This window comes from Chelmon rostratus, chromosome 3, assembly GCF_017976325.1.
Source record: "Chelmon rostratus isolate fCheRos1 chromosome 3, fCheRos1.pri, whole genome shotgun sequence".
Taxonomy (NCBI): domain Eukaryota; kingdom Metazoa; phylum Chordata; class Actinopteri; order Chaetodontiformes; family Chaetodontidae; genus Chelmon; species Chelmon rostratus.
Window position 1 is genome coordinate 23,164,835 of NC_055660.1, and position 23,616 is coordinate 23,188,450.

Here is a 23,616-nt window from a genome sequence, read left to right on the forward strand (position 1 = left end):
AGTAAGAAAAAAATTAAAAAAAAGTGGGTGTATCACGCAGCAGGCGTGCTGTGTCCTGTAGAGCTGTGTGTCCGCAGATAGACTTGCAATACTGTAAACTCCATTTCCCATAGTTCCTCCACACTCCTCTCGTGCGTACGCACCACACGTCTTAGCAACGTCATGGAAGGAAGAGCCAATAGAAAAAGCCTGAGCTTTGAGTAACACGTCGCTCTAGTGAAGTGCAGAAGCCGGCTGACAGGGAGAGCCCCTCAACGTCGTCCTTCTGTCCTGTATATCCGTCTGCTTTTATCTCCAAATGCTGTAATTTATTTTGAAGACAACAGACAGTTTAGCTCTTGAAGCCAACCTGATATATAAGGTAAGCATTCGACTTAATTTTGCTCGAAAGTAGGCCGCTCGCTTCTGCTTCCATTCAAGAAGGGACAGGAAGTGGGTTAATGCTACAATCCGTTAGCTAACAGACAGCTGTACAACCTAGCGTTAGCTTGAGAGATATTTGCAACGATGATTAACAATACATTTTGCTGTTAAATCTCTCGTATCGCTTATTGACTAACTTAGAAACCTCGACAACGATCATATTTCACTGATTGATTTGAAATGTTCACATATACTAACCTTCACTGGTGGGTTCATCAGTGATGATACGTGGCCTGTGACATATGTTATACTTAAAGGTAACTTAGTCACTTTATAAATCGCTCAAAAAAGTGATTAATTTCTACGATCGAAAACAGGCTGCCCTCTAACGTTGCTTTCCCACAGAAAGCGAAAGGGAAAACTTTTCCATCAACCGGATACCCCCAGAGAGCATCACATCATATGGCCAGGCAAAGGTCACATTAAGAAAAACATTGGCCGTAGGTCAGCCTTCCGTTATTTTTGTTGTCGATTAATCTCTTCAAGGTGATGCCTTCAAGTTGCGTCCGTCTTTTGTCCGATAAACAGTCCAAAACACAAATATATTCAATTTACAATTACAATGACATGAGACCGAGAAAAGCATAAAAAATCTTTCACATTCAAGAATCAGGAAAAAGGGAATGTTTGGCATTTGTGTTTGAAAATGTGCTGTACTTAAACGATCAATAGCTTATTTAAATACAAGGCTTCATACAATTGAAGTGTGGGTGATTGTTTTAGCAAAGCGGGGTTGTTTTTTAGCTACTGAGAAATGAATTACTTCTTGTCTCAGGCCTTCTAAATGTCATCTGCAGTAATTTCATACTTAGGTTTTATCTGTTTTAATGAAACAAATCCACAATTTGGAACAGTCTGGTGTACTACCAGAACTGAAACCATTAGTTCATAAATTGATTGTTCAGTTAGATTGTCAACTATATTGATAATAAACAGATCATTTAACACAAATTTATCAAGCACAAATGAAGATTTAAAATTTCTTTTTGTCTCATCTCAAAGTTGGTAGATTAACATCTAATGCGATAATCAGTAGTTGGACTCCTGCCCAGTATATAGCTGTCTTTCTTACAGAAGTATAGATCATATAGATACATATATCGAGTACTTTATTGATCCCCTAAGGGAAATTGCAGAATACTGTACACTCTGAAATCTTATGCCTAGTTTATGCCTAGATTGTAGCTTTTGTTCTTGTCATTCTTGTCATGTTCAAATGCAACCTGTAACTTTACTGAAATACTGTTGGATTGTTCAGGGAATATAAAGTCTCTAGTGAGAAAGATGGAGAGTATAGTACAACAGACTCCCTGATGATGCTTTACTAAAGCTGTCATTGATGTTTCCCTGATACGTCAACAGAGGTGGAGTCTAAAAATACCACTGGGATTCCTCTGCACTGTTCTTTCTCGTCAAAACCTGCTGGTCAGGTTTCCTGATGGCATATTTGTGCGTCATGCTTTCGAATGTCTATGTCTTATTTTAGCACAGGAAAGAAAGGAGTGCCTGTATAAAGACATCCACAGTAACTAGAGAAAAGCAGTAATGAGTTTAGACTGCTTGTGTCACCTTATCCAGCTCTTCTATTAGACTTACAACGTTGCTGTGGTCTGTTGGGCTCTTTCTCTGCTGAAGCGCTGCGATGGCGACCTACCAGGAGTTCATTCAACAGAACGAGGACCGGGATGGGGTGAGATTCAGCTGGAACCTCTGGCCCTCCAGCCGTCTGGAAGCCACCAGGCTAGTGGTCCCGGTCTCCTGCCTCTTCACACCACTCAAGGAGCGGCCTGACCTGCCACCAGTCCAGTACGAGCCAGTTCTGTGCAGTCGGGCCAACTGCAAGGCAGTGCTCAACCCACTATGGTAAGTAGATCTGAACAACAGTGCCCTTGCTTGCAGATGTGTACCTTTCATCTGCAAAGCATCCGGAAAGCAAGAATTTTACTGCATTTCATATTCGTCCTTTATTTTGTCTCATGATATATTTTATTTTTCTTTTTTATATCTGAATACATTGAGTTTAACTTTGTACTGCCAACTATATTCTTCTGGACATTTCTTCTTTGTAGTATTCCTTAAGTAATTGGGATTAAAGGAGGTGTTGGAGTGTGGGATTTGAATTTGGTGCTGTGTTTGAATATATTTTAACACCTCAGCATTTGGAAATGCTGAGGTGTTATATGTTCTGGGTGTGGTACATAAGAGCTGCAAATAGACCATGTGCAGCCCACTATCAGTCACAGTGACTATCCTGCCAATTGGATGCAAACCCTAAATTGTTTTGATCCCTTTTTTACAGTCAAGTTGACTTCAGGGCTAAAATATGGGCATGCAACTTCTGCTTCCAGAGAAACCCAGTAAGTACTGATATTCACAGCATGATCTAGTTTGACATGAATAGTTACCATAACTTCTAGTAACCTACAACTGTGTCTCTGCAGTTTCCTCCCTCTTATGCAGGCATATCAGAAGTGAACCAGCCAGCTGAACTCATGCCACAGTTTTCTACTATCGAGTACATAGTCCAGGTAAATACTACATATATGTCTGCACTCTGACCATAGCGCCATGAATGGAGATGGTATATACTAAGGTGTACTGTGCAAAGGTAAATATGAACAGTATCTGATAATTACCTTTATAGGTAGAAAGTTTTTCAGTTTTGTGTCTAATCAATGTGTTCAGTGTCATCCAGCAACACTGACACATCTGGACAAGTAGTCAACACTGTAATTAGGTGCACCTAAGTTGATATATTAGTGAAAAAGGTTTGTCATAATCATGTACTTTTACAGTTGGCTGTAATAAATGTTTGTAATTGAAACTGTACTGAAACGTCCTTGGCTTTGCAACCAACAAGAGTCTGACCACTGTAGCTTCATGAATAATGCATAGGGTTCAAGAGTAATATGAGCCGCTGATGAAATTACACAAGTGTCTAGTTGTTCAAGGGAGTGTATTTTAGACACATAAATTGAAAACAACAAAGCAAATATTAAACATTAATTCAGTCTTTTCTTCATTTCTTTGTGGTGAAGAATTTTTCATTTTGCAGACAAGAAAAAGAAACAAATAAAAATATGTAAAAAATCAGTGCCCGCTCCTCGATGTTTGTGATAACGTGTAGAAACAAGGCTTATGATTTCAGCGAGCGTAACCTTCCTCTCCACCCCCTTTACAGCGTGGACCCCCAGCCCCTCTGATCTTCCTGTATGTGGTGGACACATGTTTGGAAGAAGAGGACCTCCAGGCCCTCAAGGAGTCCCTGCAGATGTCCCTCAGCCTGCTGCCACCCAACGCCCTGGTGGGCCTTATCACATTCGGACGCATGGTTCAGGTTCACGAGCTCAGCTGCGAGGGGATCGCCAAGAGCTACGTTTTCAGGGGCACCAAGGACCTCTCCTCCAAACAGATCCAAGTGAGTGGGGGCAAAGGCGTGGGAAAACAGAGAAAAAAGGAAAAAGGAAGGGATGAATTTGTACACATAGGAAAATCAATTATAAAGCCTTCTGGAGTACAGCATTACAAATATTTTGAAGGAAAAATGTGTGTTTGTACAAAGCAAACATGATTCCAAGCCAAAATGGATGTCACACTGGTAAGACTGTCGACAAATCACATTACTAATGGTTCGGTATTTGTTCATCATTTAACTAAGACAATACAGATGCTACTTTGTTAAGATGGATTTAAATGACTAGTTACTTCAAATAGTCTCCTTAATCTGTTTTCTCCTGGGAAATTCGTGATAAACAAAGCAGAAGATGTGAAAACTCTCCGTTTAGCTCATTAGTTTGTTTTTCTTTTTTGTGTGTTCCAGGAGATGCTGGGTTTAATGAAGCCAGCGGCATCAGGACAACAAGGTCGCCCACAGGCACCTCAGGAGGCTGCAGCCTCTTGCAGGTATGGAGGAGCATTAACACGGAGAGAAGCTTAAAAATTCTCAGTCTGGGTGATCCTTTGGCAGTTTGCTTTTGTTGTCTAAGGTGTGTTTGTATTCCTATTCAGGTTCCTGCAGCCTGTCCACAGAGTTGATATGAATCTAACTGACTTGCTGGGTGAGCTCCAGAGAGACCCGTGGCCTGTCCCTCAGGGCAAGCGGCCCCTCCGCTCTACGGGTGTTGCGCTGTCTGTTGCTGTCGGTCTGCTGGAGGTAAAATACACACACCTGCAGACACACAGATAGTAGTGTACTTAAGGTGGATACAAATAATGCCTGACTATGAATGTGCTGTGCATTACAGAATATTAATATTATTGTCGAACACACATGCGCACACAGTAACCTGAACTTTAGCCTCTTTTAGCCGTTAGTGCCACATGTAATGGTTCAGAAACGTGCAAACTGCCTGATAACTATCTTCTGCAGGAACAGTGTGTGTCTTTTGTTAGTTCAAAGGCTGGTTTCTTGTTTGCCTTCTGTCTTCTCTCCCCACCATCATTATCCTCTCTTCTCTTACTGCTAATCTGCGTGGTTATATAACTGATGCAACAGATCATTCCCCCTGTACTCTCCTTTAGCAGATAGGAGATGAGGCCTGATGAGAACAAACTCAGCTCTTTCAGTGACTCCAGATTCACTAATTTATCAGGAGGCATTTAATTGATGAATTTGATGAATGGGCCTTTGAAAGACGAACTGCAACTGTGGTTAGCACCTACTGTTAGCGGGCTTATTTATTTAATTGTTCACTGTGAATGGTCAATAGTGCACTGTGTTCTTTATAAATGAATCACATACCTGTAACCTCTAATCAAATGGCCCTGGTATATTGAAAGCTTTTCACAGTGGCTTTGTTACTACGTGGCCTGATTCCAAATGTCTCAGTGTCTCAGCCTTTCCCAGACTCCTGGACTATGGACTTTGTTGTAAGCGTTGGCTGTGAGGTTGGACCTTTGCTGACGCTTAATCCCTAAAAGCTCTCATTCAGACTTGTTGTACACTTTATAGAGCACATACATTCAGTTTTACTTGATTTCTGCTTTTGTCATATAGTGTGAAAAACTACATTGTTAGAAAATCACTTTCAATGGATTGATAAAATAATTAGGGAATGCCTTTTTGTGTTTCAATTTTTATTGCTGACGTGAGACCAACGTACCCATGCTATCAAATCATATTATAGTTTTTTTACTTAAAGGTTTCGTTATGGATTACTGAGGCTGTATTTGCACAGATGATCTGAATTCTTTAAATAAGGCAGGCTTAACACTCCCCTTAAAGTGCAAATTAGACTAGGTCACTCATCCATTACTGCTCATTATCCACTTTCATAACCCATGTTGTAGTTTATGAGCAGTACTGAAATTCAACAAAGATATCACTGTGGACTGTACTGTATACTTTTGTATATAACTACTATGTAATATAGTCAAATAACAATCAATGATACTTACGCTTCATTGAAACCCAATTCCTCCTCTCTTTATCCTCAGGGTACATTCCCCAACACAGGGGCTCGAGTGATGCTGTTCATCGGAGGCCCCCCCACCCAGGGTCCTGGCATGGTGGTGGGAGACGAGCTGAAAACCCCCATCCGCTCCTGGCACGACATCCAGAAAGACAACGCGCGCCATTTGAAGAAAGCCACCAAGGTGAGCGAATGCGTGAGCCGTCAGCAGATCTTGGCCCCTGCTGCATTACTTTCAACGTACTGAGGTTGTGTTCACTGACATTATGTCGTTGTTTCATGTCTTGTGTCACACAGTATTATGAAGCCATGGCTAACCGCTCAGCAGTAAATGGCCACAGTATAGATATCTACGCCTGTGCTCTAGACCAGACCGGACTTCTGGAGATGAAGTGTTTATCTAATCTCACCGGGTACGTCAGCACATCACTGTCTCATTAGTTGAGGGTGTGGGATTATATTGATCTATTAGGATTGTATGTTTCTTAACACATTAATACCCCTTTTAGGAACAATTGCAATGGTCAGTGATTTGTTGTGATGTATTAACAGAGGGCACATTGTGATGGGAGACTCCTTCAACACCTCCCTGTTCAAGCAGACCTTCCAGAGAGTCTTTAGCAAAGACTACAATGGAGACTTCCGCATGGCCTTCGGTGGCGTCCTGGAAGTCAAGGTAAAGAATCGGAATGAGCATCACTGTTTGTTTTGTTTTTGCTTGAAAAAGAGTCACCGATCAGGGATCAATTGCTTAAATTCCGTGATTGTTCTATTCTGAGCACAGAATAGATTTCTGCTGGCTAAACCTGACATTAGCTGTTGTGCAAGTTGAATTTAAGTTTTGTGTCTTTGTGGCTGTGTAGACATCAAGGGAACTGAAGGTTTGCGGGGCCATTGGACCGTGCATTTCACTGAACTCCAAGGGCTCCTGTGTTTCAGAGAATGTGAGTCCCTGCCCCACATTCAGATTCCTTCCTTCTCACAATTGAATTTTCAATCTTGGAGCTGTTACCCACTGCCATTCATCACAATGGGTCTCTGTTTTGTGTAGGAGATGGGTGTTGGTGGCACAAGCCAGTGGAAAGTGTGCAGTCTCAACCCCTCCACCACTTTGGCCATGTATTTTGAGGTGGTGAATCAGGTAAAAAAACACTTCCTTGATCCTTACCTTGTATGCTCTGATAGGATTACTGTAGGCTGATGAAAGTACAGTCGCTAATCACGTCAAACAAGTGGATTATTGTGATGAAGCCTTTGTTTAGCAAAAGTCTGCAAACAATGGCTTTTTGTGTATTTGTTCTTGTAGCAGAGGGCCATTTGTTCGGCTCATGCAGTTAGAGAAGGGACTGACAACTGCGATCTTACTGTCTTGTGTGTTTGTGTGTGTAGCACAATGCACCAGTCCCCCAGGGTGGCAGAGGGGTGATCCAGTTTGTGACCCAGTACCAGCACTCCAACACACAGAGGAGGATACGGGTCTCTACCATCGCCAGGAAGTAAGACTCCAGATTTCTTGTTGTTTCGGACAAGACTGTACCTAAAACTGTAGTTATAGTAGTTATATGTAGAAGACTGTCCATAGTGAATATTCACTTAATGCACCTACAAGTGTAAGTTGGTGTTAATAATGAGCCTGTGTTATCAAGAGAGTGACAGCTGGAATCAGTAATAGCCTCACTAGTGAAGATATTTACATTCCTGCACTTTGTGGCAACGCCTTCAGAGTCCTGTGTGCGTCATTCACACCACACCCACGCTCACCTGCACCTCTCCTGCTTTCCTTCATCTCTTCTCCTCTTTCTTTCTGTCCCTACCAAAGCTGGGCAGATGCACAGTCCCAGATTCAGCACATCGAGTCGTCGTTCGACCAGGAAGCGGCTGCTGTGCTCATGGCTCGTCTGGGAGTCTTCAGGGCCGAGTCAGAGGAGGGACCAGATGTCCTGCGTTGGCTTGACAGGCAGCTCATCCGCCTGGTGAGTGACACACCAGTTACTCCCTTTGTGAGGAGAAGAACAATGCATAGTTGGCATTGTCAGCACTGTGCAGTGGAACGTCATTCTGCGGTTGTCCACGTATTGTGTTATGTGTATGATGTGAGGTTTGTTCCGTGATACGTCCAGTGTTTAAACAGTATTTTGTCTCACTTGGTTTCAGTGTCAGAAGTTCGGCCAGTTCAATAAAGATGATCCTACATCCTTCAAACTGTCAGAGTCTCTGTCCCTCTACCCACAGGTAAATCTGCAAATACATGAATGTGAATCTGCAAAGACACATCTGATCTTCATGTAAATGAGTGCAATTCAACCTAATTAGTTCTAATTATAACAATCTCTCCTATTTTAAGTGAAACTGTTAGAAGGTTTTTGATTACTGATTACTCATTTCAATAAATCTTTCTTTTCCACCTGCAGTTTATGTTCCACCTGCGGCGGTCGCCCTTCCTGCAGGTGTTCAACAACAGCCCGGATGAGTCGTCCTATTACAGGCACCACTTTGTCAGGCAGGACCTGACCCAGTCCCTGATCATGGTCCAGCCCATCCTCTACTCATACTCCTTCTATGGACCACCAGAGGTCAGCCTCACCCCCTCCACACCATTATTATCCATGTCGTAGGAACATCTGGCCTTTACCAGAAGCTTCAGAGAGTTTGATGTTTGTCAGTGCTGATGTTTCTGGCCCTTGTTCCAAACCGTGTCCTTGGCTTATGTGTTCTCACAGCCCGTTCTCCTGGACAGCAGCAGTATCCTGCCCGATCGGATCCTGCTGATGGACACTTTCTTCCAGCTGGTTATCTTCCATGGGGAGGTGAGTCACTGACTAGGATTTTAGATTTCCAGCAGGGCAGCTTTCGATTACCCTCTGATAGACTACTTGAGTTTCAGAAATCTCTCCAGTTTCTTTCTAGAGATGACAGCACATTTGGTGATATATACAACATTTCTTAGTTCTTTTGTTTTCCTTTGTATTCCCAGACCATAGCCCAGTGGAGAAAGGCAGGCTACCAGGAAATGGCAGAGTATGAGAACTTCAAACAGCTGCTGCAGGCTCCACTGGATGATGCCCAGGAGATCCTGCAGACGCGCTTCCCCATGCCGCGCTACATCGACACAGAGCACGGAGGCTCACAGGCTCGCTTCCTGCTCTCCAAGGTCAACCCGTCACAGACCCACAACAACCTCTACGCCTGGGGACAGGTACAGTATTATAAGATAGCTTTTTATACTTGAGAATAGATTGATTATAGAGGTCAAAGTCTTCACCCAAAGGAGAAATAGACCATGGGTATCAAAGTTCCATAAGTTCTTTCAGGTTGTTGTCTAGTTTAATGCAGATAATTGATGCTTGGTTTCCAGGTTTTCAGCCCGGTTCCTATATAATTAAGGCAGTGTTTAAACATGTAAAGCTATAACATTTGCTCAGCTGCAGTGAGCTGCGGTTATGCACAACCCCCTACAGAACTGTCAGAACCACATACAAGTACACTTCTTTCCTGAGCCCAGATTGAGACTTTAAAACCCGAGGACTGTGTGTGTCCGGGGTGAAAAACAATCTGTGCTGACAACTCAGAAGATTTTAATTCAGAATGTTAGCAAACACAGGTCCTGGATTAGCTAACCTCTGATTCTAAATGGGGAAGATTGAAAACTGAAAATAACATTAATCCCTTTTTTCCCAAGTCAAGGAAGCGCTGCACCCTAACCTGCAGTTTGCAAACACTGTGAATAGATCTCAAATAGTCTGAATTTGAGATTATCAGCAGATGAGGGTCTTACATAAAACAATCTTAGTGATAAATGTGTTTGCTTCATGGGACCATAGTTACGTCAGGTAAAGATCTGTCCATAAATCACTGACCACTCTTTTTGTCTTCCCTCCCTTCTGGTGCATCTGCAGGAGACCGGAGCGCCGATCCTCACTGATGATGTCAGTCTGCAGGTCTTCATGGACCACTTGAAAAAACTGGCCGTTTCCAGCTCTTCCTAGACGTTGCTGTTCCACCACAAAGAGAGAGGAGGAGTGATCAGATGTTCCTGCTCTCATATCGGGATCCATTAACATTTCCCCTGTTTTTGTAAAGGAGCCAAAACCAGGGAGTCTACTGTATGTGCGTGCTTGATTTTTAGTGTGCCCTTAATGGAGTCACGTGTGACATTTCCATGCTGCGAGAGGAACATAAAAAGGGGGCGAACACCACATTCCTGTTAAGAAAATAAGTGACGTTTGTACTAATTTTCATTTACTTGTTATTTATGAAAAATGGCTCCAGTACTTCAGAACATGACTGTCCTCATGTATCAATATCAAATTCTCTATTTCTCTTTTATATTACCTCCGACATGCAGATGATTAGACTAATAATTACATTTTTTGTTTGTCCCATATGTGTATGGAATGCATCACACTTGGTTAAAGGTGCTGTTTAATAGAATGCTTATATGTGTTTGCTTTGTCTATAGCTAAAGATGGCATGCCTAGTTTTTTCTCATGAATAAATTATAATGGTAGCTCTGTTGCTGGCTGAGAGATGTTCACAGGGCTAATCAGTCTTCACACTGATGCCTTGTTAATCACAGTTTATTTGACAATGACATATAAAGATAAAATCCTTCATGGATTATACCTAAAGTGTTTTCCAAGAAAATTCCTTCTGAATAATGAGGATTAATGTTCCGAGGAATGGAGGTCGATCACATCAACTCCACTGAGACTGACTCTGTTTTCAATGACGAACATTTGATTTATTTTTAACTTCCACTTTATAGGGCATTCTCTATAGTCCAGTCCTCTCATCCTGTCTCGTTCACCATCTGGTATTTTGCACCCGATTACTGCCCAAGTGTCTTTGTAATCAAACTTTAACATACTGTGAGACTGTATAAAAGGGACAGTGGTTTGATTCATATCCTGTCTGCATTCTTAATGCTATCCATATAAAGGTCTGTTGGCAGGAAATGGATTCTGTCTGTGTTGTCTGTCCTCGCACCAGCGTGTACGAACGCCACATTCACAAAGCATTTTTAGCCCGTTGCACTTGTGACTCCTGCTCTGGATTTTCAGGTGAAAGTCACAGAGGTTACCAGAGATGCTCAGTTCAAACACCAGGCATCTGTTTGGTTTTGTGCAGCAGAAGGAAAGGTCGAACTTTTAGTGTCTAGCATTGGAGATTTGATTGCATTCGTGTGTGTGCGTGCGTGCATGCATGTAAGAGACTAGTACACAGCATGTTGCTACAACAATAGGTGACACATCCTCCATGCAGATTGGAACCATCACTCTCCATAAACAATTGTTTTTTTTTTCATTCAGTCTGACTGTACATAAAGCCCGCACAGCACGCAATCCCAATCATAAAACCACTCACACACCATCTACTGTCTGTACTACTGTAAGCTGATTTTAGAGCACCCAGACAGTATGATTTCGAGGATCAGTGAATGGCAGATTATGAAGACTAATCCTTAAGGGCTATCTGTTTAGAGGCAAATTCTACTCTTAGCAGCTTTAAGCGGAAGTTGCCACTGAAATACAAATGAAGTCTGTGTCCATCAAGAGCTTAGGCCTTACAGTGTTGCGCTCTGAAGCCACATATGCTCCAAAGGTATTCAAGGCCAAATGAAAGATGCAATGCAATGGCTCTTAATCTCTTTTGACATGGATACGCTTGCACAATGCCAAAAGCTCCTTTCAGGTCCATGCATTTTTCAGTTTAGGGTGGTGCAGCCGCGTGTGATCTGATACCATAGTGCACATGGATATGAAATGATCTCATAAAGGGAAAATAATCATGTCATCATTTTAATCTGTATGTCTTTATGCTAGGCTATCCTGATGCATGTAAAGGCTACAGCTGTGCGTGCGCAGTGACGTTCAGAGGAACAAAAGAACATTTAAATTCTCTCAGACCACTATTATTTATTTATTTCTTCGGTGATCATTCATGATGCTCATGTCCATGTGATTCCCAGGCTTATGCAAAGCTGTAAGGAAATGTGTTGTCTTATTATCTCCTATCAAATCCAAACGGATCAGTTCAGCCAGACAAAATCCATTCTGGCTTCTGTCCCAGATAACTTATATAAGATTTTATATAGAATATGTCATAGCATGTTTATATAACTCGGACTGACACAATACTGTAGTCAGATGAAGTGCACCATACATAGTATTGTTCTGTTCCTCTCAGGGATTTAGATTATAGGAACTAAAACAAAATAAATGTGTTTGTCTGAATGAATGTAAAATGTTTTACTACCAAGAAAGGTAGTGGTCATAATGCAGAGAAGGAATAGAAACCTTTTAAAGAAAATATAAAAGTTACTATTAAAACTGAGAAAACAATACAGAAAATATTGAATTGTAGGGAAGTTTGTATAGATAGATAGATAGATAGATAGATAGATAGATAGATAGATAGATAGATAGATAGATAGATAGATAGAAAATTCCTTAAGCAACAGGTAGTGTACAAGCAAGTTTAGAAACTCATGTTTTAAGTTTCAAAAGAACAGAACACACCCTCTGACCTTTGGGGAAGATCTAAATGCAGCATCTCAGTAGACTGTAGACCTGGAGTGAGGAACATGTGGAACACAGTGATCTGACCCAAAATGTCAGCTTTTGTTACAATATAATTATTTATTAAGACTATGTAACCTTTTCTGAACAGTAGCCAATGTGTTCACTGCTACAATGTTGTGCACTGACAACATATGGGAGGTAAATGGTGAGAAAGTGACATAAAGAATCAGCAAAAAGTTGAACCAAATGGCTTTGGCGACTTCTTGATTAAATTCAAAGCAGATAAAAAAAAAAAAAAAGATCTAACGTTCCAGATGATTGCAAATATTAAAACTTTGTGTACCAGTAGTATAATTAGAGAAGTCAGCAAGCAGTCTCAGTAATGTCTGCTACAAAATCCAGGAATGTACTAAACTGAGAAAGAGTGTGTTAGGAATCCAAATTTCATGACATGTTCATGTTTTTCGGGCCAGCTCTGTCCTGGGATGCCCCCTCATCCCAGTGGAGGCGGTGAGAGAAAGCAGAATGATGGAGATCCCCGATGGAGAACATGTTCCACCTCGTGCAGGACTCTCTGACAGCAGTTCCTTCAGTGACAGGCTGCTTCACCCGCAGTGTGTGAAGGAGAGATACTGCAGGTCCTTCCTGCTGCTGTCAGACTTTACTCTCGGTAGACTACACAGACTAAACCCGACAAGTTTACTCGTGCAATATCATTGTATACTAAACAGGGACATGCCAGTGTTTCTTAGGTAGAATAATAAAAACTCCATCACTGTCTGTTTTGCTGACCATATTGTTTGCTTTTTTTTACCATCTCCAGCTTTTTTTATGGACGTTTCTTACATTACAATATCCCTTTGCTGCTGTAACACTGCACATTTCCCTGCTGTGGGATTAATAACGGATTATCTTATTTTATCTCTTATCTCAAATTGCTTTTGAATTCAAGTTTTCATTTGTAAGTGAAAGATTTGTGTTGTTTCTACTGAAGTTACATAGTCTCACTTAAAACCTGCAATAACAGATTGCTTTGGCTACTTTAGGACAGCGGAAACAAGCTGATAATATGTCAGTGTTACGCAAACAAGTTCACTGCATCAATGTCGGATCATATGTGAAAAGCCGGTCGTATTGTTTGAAATATGGGGGCATGTGGGCGCACATCTGTCATTCATTGCTCACATTTCACATGAAAGCTGACAGAAATAGTTAAGTTGTATCAAGAATAGTTAAGTTGTATCCCTTCTCAGCTTCGCACAGCTGGCCAATCACGGCATGAAGTCGGTGAATGTTGGATTGTTAGTTTTGGACAGTAACAGAAATGGTTGAACACATTCCCCCATAAAGGAGGGGGTTTCTGAGGCCAATCGACCATCCAACAAGCATCCCCGAAGAAGAACTCTGCACACTGGATTCAAATTCACTCTGTTAGCTCCGTTTTGGTCTCCACCAACACCTGAGAGTGTCTGTCATCTGTTCAACAGCAGTAATTTGTGGCTCTCACACTAAAACTTTCGATTGACACAAACAGTCTGAGAGTCACATTCAGTCCATCCCTGTGTAGCTGTGTACATACAGTAGAAGTGCTTCTCCTGATGTGTGGCAAGCTGAATTATGCTCCTGCTATAGGCTTTGCAGGATGGCTGAACATTCATTCCTCCACGCTGCAGCGAAGGATTTACAATGTGTTAACTTGAGAGCAGGGATTAGTTTCTCGTTATTGCCACAAACTCAGGAGACAGCCTATCACCATCCACACGGACGTCATAAGCAGTGTTTACCAGACTGCAGCCAAGTGCTCTGACTTCCAATACTGCTGATATTCAATAAGACTCTTGTCAGCCGTGGGCACGAACCACTGGGTGCTTTCAGGACACAGCACTTTCTGAAGCTCTCAGATGTGCAGAGGGTTTTATTCTCGACCAGTTCAAAGCAGTTCATCAAGTTCCAGTTGTTATTTGAAGTGGGAGATTTAATCCTGTGTAATTGCAACAGCAAATGCGCCCCTCACCTCTTGATCACCTTAATGTGGAAGACCACGCCGAGGTGGTAATTACCTGCAGTATCACCAGCAGCTTGTTCAACAGTATTTGGGGCACTTTGGCGGAGAGCCTTGGCCTGATTTGTCAGTTTTCAGAGTCATGTTGAAGTGCGGCTTAGCCTCCGGGGCTGAACATGAAGGCGTGCTGCTGAGGTAACAGAGATGTCAGGCCTATCTGGCCTCATTTACTCCAAGGTTTTAAACACTGTTTGCACAGAGGCTCAAACGGTTTGTATTTTTAGCTCATTTTCACACAGAAGAATCGCATCCCTCATGGGAAACGTCTTTGAAATGCCAACCTCTGTGCTGTCTGTGCTGCAGCACGGTTCAGATTCGAAGACGCTCGCTGCAGACTCCCGGTATTGTGGAGTCATGTGTGCTTCTCACAGTGTGCAGAGCTCAACAGATCACCATCAGCCCGCTCAGCAGCAGCAGCTCCTCATCCTCTCCATGACCTCCCTCTGAACAAGAGAGCACAAATCAGCTTCTCTGAAAACACAAACAGCTCTCAGAAGCAAAGCCAAGGACTAATGAAAAAAAAAAAACACTTCATTCATTCAAAGTCAGTACAGTGGTTTATCCAGTACATAGACTGTGCTCCTTGTTCCAGGCCTTGGGCTACTTACAGTCGGCCTATGTTCATAAATACATGCCCCTGTGTAAGACGTATGGATTGATCAATACTGGACTAGATCAGTATTCTTTAAAGCGGCCCTGAACGCCTTCAGAGTGTTCTCCTCTGATTTAGCATTACACTCATGTATAATACACACAACAATTGAACAGTTTATTAAAAAAAAGTTGTTTAAATTACCCACAATGCTACTCAATCACTGTCAGTTTGAGATTTGGCTGTGCTAATGTGAAATGAGGAGCGGGCTACAGAGTTTGTTAAGATCACTTCTTTCTAACTTTTTAACTTTTTAACCACCAGATTTTTTTTTTTCACTTTCAAACTTGTCGTGCTCAGTCCTTGAATGTATCAGAGGAGCTCTGTGAATGCATTTATGCTTTAGACCCAGATGATGTTGCATTTTAGTTTCTTCCCTTGAGGTAGTTTATCAGACTTCACACGGCTCCCTCCGGAGCCACAAAAGCCTTTATGCAACTTTTCTCGCATATGCAGTCATGCTCCCTAAGAGCTAAAACAGACTTTGATGCATGAAATTTGTGCAGTTTCCTCTTAACACTAACAGCCATTGAATAATGTTAGTTAACTAACATTTATGAACTTTATTTAAAGGACCAGTGTGTAGGTTTTAGTGCCATCTAGCAATGAGTTTGCACATTGCAACCAGCTGAAAACCACTTTCTTCACACCTCCCTTACTAAGCATGTTGGAGAAACTTCAGTAGCTGTGAAACTTTCAAAAAATACGAAAGGTGCTTTAATGAGCCAGTATTTGGTTTGTTCATTCAGGGATGCTGCAGCAATGTTGCACTGCAACGAGGCAGACTCTCATTCTAAAGAAACAAAAACACAATGACTCTATCAATGAAAACATGCTGATGAACACTATATTCCATTTTCTGCCACTAGGTCCCTAAACCTTACACACTTGAACACGTGTCATCATTGAGATCAAGATGTCTTTTTCAAGAGAGGAAGTAGAAAGAAGAAAAGTAAAGAACAACGCTGGACCGACAGGAGAAGCGATATTAAGGCACGAGCGACTTGAGGACACAGAGACTGACCGGATTGAAGGGGACAGACACGAAAAAAAAAAAGGGCGATCAACGTGCTAAAAGACTGCTTAGTGGAGACAAAACTGGAGAATTTTTAGTGAGATTTTTAATGCATGATGCTGAACGCAGAAATCAGCTGCAGCGGGACCATCAGTACAAAATCGGTAAACCAAACTCTGTCGCCAGCTATGTCTCTCTCAGCTCTGAGATATTCCGTCACTTCTCCACATTTGACATGATTCCGCTGAATATCTGTAAAGAAATAAGTTTTCCTGCCTGCCGGCCTGCGCACAGTAGGAGGCGGTTGCTACGCAACGTCCGTGTTTACTTTCAGAGCCGCTGCGCAGTGAGAGCGGTGACAGACAAGAGTAGGCTCATTTTAAATCATTAAAATATGTTTTGATCACTATTTTGTGTCACTTTGTTGAATGCTTTAGTAGTGAGCAGAGTTTTAAGCGGGATAATGTCCAACTTTTTGAAAGTGTGCAGGGACAGCCCTGTAATTTAATCAGCATCCGCGATCAGCTGTCTTACGTTGGGGAATCCTGCAGCTGAAGCTGGCTGCAGATGCTGGTGCTGCTGCTTTGATTTTGAATCGGAAACTTGTGGTTGCATATCGCCAGGCTGATAATCGCCTTGCATTTGTGGGCGATGGAGGGAGGAGGGGAGGCATGAGGGAGACAGAGGGGGGAGAGAGCGCATCATGAGAAAATCCCACACTTGATGCGAGTGAGCGTCAAATCCTTTGACAACGTGACATCCTATAGGCTGGACGCTCGTGGGGCCCCGCGTGTGAAAGAGAAAAAAAGGAAAAGTCCAGTGACGGAAATGTGACACTTCGGCACACAGCTGCGCTCAGTGTGGGGATGCTGTCGGTCCTCTGCGCGTCGATGGAGATGTTTGGTCACAGTGGAGCGCCGGACGGGACCTGTACCTCACCAGGTGTGTTTGGAAATTAGCCGGGGCTCGCGCACCTACTCTGCCTCGCACCCATGAACTTTTCGGTCCTCCGCGCGCCTCTGCACCCTCCTCACGGACAATGAAGACGACTCGCAGGTGCAGGACCCTCCTGTCGGTTAGCTTGAACTTCTTCGCCCTCTTCTTCTCCATTACCGCGTTTATAACGACTTACTGGTGCGTGGGGACCCAGAGAGTCCCGAAGCCGAAGTGCAGCAAGCTGCGGACACACCAGTGCATAGACTACGGAGTGAACGAGACGGACCCCAACAAAGTGGTGTACAGCTGGGAGACCGGGGACGACAGGTTCCTGTTCCGACAGTTCCACACCGGAATCTGGTTCTCATGCGAGGAAAACATCCACGATGAAAGTAAGAGGAGAAGGTGTGTGTGTGTGCGTGTGTGTGCGCGCGTGCGTGTGGCAGTAGTGTGACAGCTTTAGTTACTAGTCAGTTTTCAGAGTACAATTTTATACCCTTCCTTCCAGTGAAAACCATCAATCTCAAAATTAGTTGACTTTCAATGTGATTTTTTTCTGATTAACTGAGTAGGTTCCTTTATTGGTTGAGAACATTCTCCCTAAATGTTCTAAATAAACTCTTTTAAACCCTCTTGCGTCAGATGGAAAATGTATTGTCACACAGCTGAAAACAGGCTGTTTTTCTGAGCTTGTAAAAAGACTTGTTAGAGATGCGTGGTTCTCACAGGACATCAGCAAACACATGATGATCCTATAGAACATGCTGCATTGCTGTAGATTAAACTACCCAACAGCACACAAAGTAGTTTAAATCAGCTCAGCCTTCAACAGCTGCAGCAGTGAAGTGCAACATCCACATTAATGCAGCAGTGACATTAATCTGACACTGACAGAGACCATTTTACTGCACAATGACTGCTTTTATTTTTGGTAGTTTGCATTTTACTGACAATACTTACATATTTTACTTACATATTTTGACTGAAGAAAGGTTTTTAATGCAGGACTTGTAGTGGAGTATTTCCACAGTGTAGTATTGGTGCTATTATTTAAGTGAAGGATCAAAACACTTGTTCCACCACTGGTGTGTTGTGTGTGTGTGTGTGTGTGTGTGTGTGTGTGTGTGTGTGTGTGTGTGTGTGGCTGCTGAGCGAGTTGAACTTCAACTTCAACTGATGCTCAGTGAGGCCTTGGAGGGACACAATGAAAATACTGAACTAATGATTTAAGACTGCGTTTTCCCCTCACGTTTCACTCCTTACATTTACCCATCTTTTGTTTTGATTGTTACAGAATAGATTATCATTGTCATCATCATCATCATCACACTTCGCTGAAACAGTCAGCAGGCTGTCGTCTGACCATACGACCACTCACAATTCAAAACAACAAGTATTCATCATTCTGAGTCCCTCATTTGTTATAATGGAAGACTCATTCTGTGTCGTGAGTATTTTAGTATAAACGCCCTCCATTAATATCAGTCTACTTATCAAATTGCAGAGCACTGCTGAAATTGATTTATCTGGTTTTATCTGGTATGAAACACATAGCCAAAGCAGCACCAAAGTAAAAAAAGGAGAAGGGGGGACGCTCACGCTCCAGGTTCAGTATTATGCTCGGACCAGGGCTTTGAGCGGGTGGCTGCCCAGCGCTTGGAAGGGGCAGAATGTGATCGCCTCACAGCTTAAGATAACAGGAACAGTGGATGATGTGCGCACAAGCTTCATTTCCTCCCTCAGGAAAATGGAAAAGGAGATAGTTTACGTTGGAGTGTGGTCATTTAATGACAAGGGGCCTAAAGGGGACATGGCTAACCGAGGTTGTGGAAAGTTCAGGTCAAAGGTGTAATCGGGCCAGATAAGTCCTTTCTGGTTACTTCACTGCAGCTCGATCAATCATTTTTCCCTCCATCTGAAAGTCATCATCAGCACAGTGCTGTGTTATCTGTGCTCACAATACATATTTTTAATGATGCACAAGACGACAAACCAAACACACATTGGGATTATTCAAGAAGGAATTGCCAGCACATGTCTGTCTCATCAAGTGGCTGTGCGATGGAGGGGGGGGCTGAGACAGCTTGAGTTAATAAGGATTATGTAACAGGGGCCTTGATGAGTTTTTCCTCAAAACAGCTGTTGCCACCCTTCTTCTACCTGATTAAACTGTTCCACTTACAACAAATCCAGTGACACGCTCGGCTCGACAGATGACAGAGGGAAGGCATCGCATCTGCGAGAATGTGCCGTGTCAAGGGTCATTTTTGATATCCCGTTTGTTCATCTGACACAAGCCCTCGGTGCGTCTCCCGGTGTGTGCGAGGTTTGACTGGCGCGAGCGTCATTCCGGCGCGTGTTTTTGTTCCAGAATAATATCTCTGTTCGGATTCATCATCGGGATTCTCTGCAAAGTGCCTGTAATTCAATAGGACAAGAAGCAGATGTTGAGCAGGCTTTGCCACGCGCCAGCTGGTGACACTGAATCAGAAGCCCAAAAAGCTGCGATTCTGACACATCTGCCTCTTATTCAACATTCTGTTTATTCATTTTTGAACTTATGAACCCTGCATTTGGTGTTGCCGTGTGCTCACTGGGCAGGAGGTCACACTCTCTTCTGAGCCGATCCAGTGAAACACACCTGGACAGAAATTGGGAATTAAACACAGATTAGGACTTGGACTGAGGCCTGTATCAGTGCAGTACTGAGAGAAATTTATTGATTCAATTTTTTGTTGTTAATCCCTAACCAGCCCCCTCTGACCTTGCCTCCTCCAAACTCTTCCACAATCGTATTACTTAGTGCTATATTAGAGTGAATGCACCACAAGGTGTTGGCTAAAGAAGCCACTGCTGCCGTGCTGTGCTAAATCACGACAGTATGCTGTTTTTGTGCTGCAGGTGAGAGATGCCGAAGCTTCATCGACTTGGCCCCTGCATCAGAGAAAGGTGAGTGTCCGCTGGTCTTCATCAGGAGGTTCCCACCGACCGCTCATGACACAGTTAAGACGTTTCCTCCTACCTCTATAGTTAAATATTCACAGGAAATGCGACATGATTGATGCACTTTCTAAATGTAATTCTGTCAAAGCCATTGTGCTTGAGGCCTGCTTTGAAAGAGGCTGCGGTTCTGTAAATCAGGTTTATTGTCTTATCAAGAAATCCTTTGGGAAATTTCCTTTAAAATCTTGATTATCAGACAGTGTAGCACAGCCTCTAAAGCCAGAGCTCAAACTTTAGGCCGAACACTGATTGCGACTGTATGATATGAAACATTAACAATAATTAAGTTTCATCCACTCAGCTACGGAGGACGACTGTTAGCCTGTACTGTAAACACTGAACTGACGTGTTTGGTTTGCAGTAAGTTGCCTTTCGTTGTGGGCGCTGGCTTTTTTATATAACACTAAGGGGACGCAGATGCAGCCACACACTTTTAGGGTTTTCAGCTGTGTTGACACTCAGTCATTTGAGAAATGCTCACTTCCTCTCACCCTGTGAAGCGACTGAATAGCAAGAAACACTTCAGCCGAGATGCAGCTACACTCGGCTCGATTCTGACTGCTCTGACATCAGCTGAAGTACAGCTAAAATACACTGTGATGATGATTTGACGCTGTCGTAATCAGATGTTGTCATTTTGCAGGGATGCTGTGGCTGTCGCTGGTGTCTGAGATGCTGTACATTGTTCTGCTGGTGGTGGGCTTCAGCCTCATGTGTTTAGAGCTGGTCCACTCCAGCAACGTCATTGACGGACTCAAACTCAACGCCTTCGCCGCCGTCTTCACGGTGCTCTCAGGTCGGCTCCGATTCTACCTGTTATTGACTGAAGGGCTGTGACTGTTTGTTTTTCTTGCCTGTGATGCACTGCAGTCGAGTGTTTGAGAATCCAGTTTCCACAACATGTTGCGGTGAGCAGGACGTGGCGGCGGAGTAAAGAGGCTCACTCTCACTGAAAAAGGCATTCAGCTTTTCCTCTGTTTTCTTTATTCCTGCAGTGATCAGGAATAAGTACTAAACAACAGAATGAGGTGAAGAAAGCTTAGTGTGTTTCAGTGCCTGACGAGATGAAAGCAAGTTCTGATAGAATGAAAGAGGATATTAAGCTCAGAACATGTCAGAATCAACATCAGCATTGCATTATTTCAGTTTGCTTACATAAAAAGGCCCCATCATCCTGTTTCTGAAGAATTCTTGCAGCCAGCTAACTAACCACATATATTATTTCAGGTCTTCTTGGCATGGTGGCCCATGTGATGTACACACAGGTCTTCCAGGTCACCGTCAGCCTCGGCCCACCCGATTGGAGGCCCTACAACTGGGACTACGGCTGGTCCTTCTGGTATGGCTCCGCAGTTGCAACAGAACTGATAGATCATATGTGTTATTATTTGTTCACTAATATCAGCTGAAGTGCTGCCACATGAGTAAAGTTTTTACTCACCAGAGGAGGGAATCCATTCTGCATGTAGCAGCCCCAAATAGTCGGCTGTAGCCCTGCTCTCACCTCTCCCCAGCATCACTGTCTCTAATGAAAAAAGCCCAAAGCTCTCATGTTATGGGAGGATTAGGCTTTGGTGTCCAAAGCTCCAATACAGGCGTGATTGGAATTGCATAAGGGGATAATATTTCACTCCTTTACAATATGCACAGTATGCTGAAAATTCCTTTTAGAGGCTAAACAATTCTTGACCTTTTGTGGGCATTAACCAACCTGCGTGAAAAGTACACGAGACGCTGATTTGAATGTCTCATCTCACATGTGGCCCGGCGAGCTTGAGAGGAGCAGAAGGACTTAAAGTGATTGACACTAATCTCAGCAAACAAAAATATCGAGGGGAAAAAAAAATGTCACAATTTGGATTGTGTCCCTACACGGGCGCTCCCTGTCCCTTTCACCCCCGCATGTGCTGATTTTCTCTGTTTGTTTGTTTTTTTCTGCCTTCCATCAGCATGGCTTGGGCATCCTTCACCTGCTGCATGGGCGCGTCGGTCACCACCCTCAACTCCTACACGAAGACCGTCATCGAGTTCAGGCACAAGCGCAAGACGTTTGAGCAGAGCATCCGCGAGGAGCACGCACGGGAGGCTTTCGGATACTTCCGGGAACGCTCCGTGCACTCCATCTCCAAATCCGTGGAGGTTTATTCCAGCCAGACCCCAAAAAGTGGCAGGAAAACTCCCATACCCGCTGACTCCCTGGACCTGAGTGACATTGCAGCATCTCTGGGGGAGGAACAGTGCTGAACTGAGCAGGACAGGACAGCAGCTGGTGGCATTTCTGTCAGCGTGGCAGCTTGACAGAGGAAGCCCTGTTGTCTGTGTCTAGTCTGCGTCCAACACGGGATGAACACCTAACAGGATATCGGGCTACATCATTAGCCCCATCTGATATATTTTAACACTGCCTTAACTGTGGTGTGTCGCTGCCATCGAAGTCACAAAGCTTCAAGTCACGCAGGAGCTCCGAACTAGCTGATCACTGGAAAAAATCTCATGGATGAGATTCTCTGTTTGTATAACCCACCATGATGTAGATTTAAAAGAAACTGTTCAGTATACCCATAGAAATAGAGTGAGGGACTCCCAGATGCTAACAGCCTTATTAAACATCTAATCAATAAATCAGTGCAAAGACGGGGTGACAGGGTTTCATTCATTGTGAAATAAAGCCACATATTCTTCCTGCAAATGACGTGCCTGCGTAGAGAAATTGTAAATACGTTCTGGAATGTAGGTGTGCAGTATTTTTGTACATAGGATGGTTGTGGAAAATTGTCATTTTTCTTTTGGATGTTCATAATCAGTTTTATTGTCTCAAAAAGAAGAAATTGCAGCAAACTTTTCATTAAAACAGTGCGAACCAAATCAGGACAAACTGAAACTTAGAACACGGACCTTCGTAGCATGAAAGTCAGTATGAACACTTCTAACAGCGCGATAGGAATGACCAGCAGTCACTATAGAATCACATATTTCCAGTTCAGTATGTCATTTTCATTTGATGTTTCTGCTTTGACTGGAGGTAAATAAATAATCAATGCTGTGAAGATGTCTCCATTCAAAAATGTGTTCTCTGTTATTCCCCACACAGCAGGTCAGCTTTATGAGTAGTGGCAAGTGCCATGAGGACAATTGGACACCATTCAAAGATGTGGCAGAAAAGGGCAGTACTGTCTTTGTGCTGTTTGACACACATGTTGTTACTTCACTTGCTGCTTCATTTAGATGCACAGCGTTTAAACGTTTCTCCGTGATCACCTTAAATTTTGAGTTGTACGCGCACCAGCAGGATTTGTGGTATCACAAATACTTAGCACAACTAGAGCCACTCGAGGTTCAATATGCAACTTGTGCAATTATGATGTGGAAACATACACTGAGAATGAACTTTTCAGGGAACCAGGAGTTATCTTGTGTCCAGAAGTTAAACTTAAGTTACTAAATATATTTACAAAGTCAATGATTTGGGATTTTTGAAGCTGGGAAAAGGAGAAGGTGTAATTTCAATTCATTTTTAAAAAGGCAATTAAACTTTTCTGTGGAAAAAAACAAACCATGCAGATTATTATTCAAAGCAGATAGTTATTCTGTCT

The 23,616-nt window shown here is 43.0% G+C and overlaps 2 protein-coding genes across 3 annotated transcripts; both read left to right on the forward strand.

The window, feature by feature from the left end:
- The first annotated feature begins 212 nt into the window (after nucleotides 1–212).
- sec23b (SEC23 homolog B, coat complex II component) lies at nucleotides 213–10,783 on the forward strand. Of its 2 annotated transcripts, none has more exons than XM_041933315.1 (19): nucleotides 213–361; nucleotides 2,002–2,286; nucleotides 2,723–2,780; nucleotides 2,865–2,951; nucleotides 3,605–3,841; nucleotides 4,244–4,326; nucleotides 4,432–4,576; nucleotides 5,860–6,018; nucleotides 6,132–6,247; nucleotides 6,387–6,510; nucleotides 6,698–6,778; nucleotides 6,886–6,975; nucleotides 7,224–7,330; nucleotides 7,654–7,807; nucleotides 7,989–8,066; nucleotides 8,246–8,407; nucleotides 8,555–8,641; nucleotides 8,809–9,030; nucleotides 9,731–10,783. In XM_041933315.1, the coding sequence occupies exons 2-19, from the start codon at nucleotides 2,066–2,068 to the stop codon at nucleotides 9,818–9,820; spliced, it is 2,301 nt and encodes a 766-aa protein (XP_041789249.1). In that variant the 5' UTR covers nucleotides 213–361; nucleotides 2,002–2,065; the 3' UTR covers nucleotides 9,821–10,783. The 2 variants fall into 2 exon arrangements, with proteins under 2 accessions (XP_041789249.1, XP_041789248.1); XM_041933314.1 differs by having other exon boundaries at nucleotides 2,059–2,286.
- A 6,340-nt stretch (nucleotides 10,784–17,123) lies between these two features.
- LOC121604411 (germ cell-specific gene 1-like protein) lies at nucleotides 17,124–22,267 on the forward strand. Its single transcript, XM_041933916.1, has 5 exons — nucleotides 17,124–17,412; nucleotides 19,922–19,969; nucleotides 20,667–20,819; nucleotides 21,251–21,362; nucleotides 21,973–22,267. The coding sequence occupies exons 1-5, from the start codon at nucleotides 17,124–17,126 to the stop codon at nucleotides 22,265–22,267; spliced, it is 897 nt and encodes a 298-aa protein (XP_041789850.1).
- The last annotated feature ends 1,349 nt before the right edge of the window (nucleotides 22,268–23,616 follow it).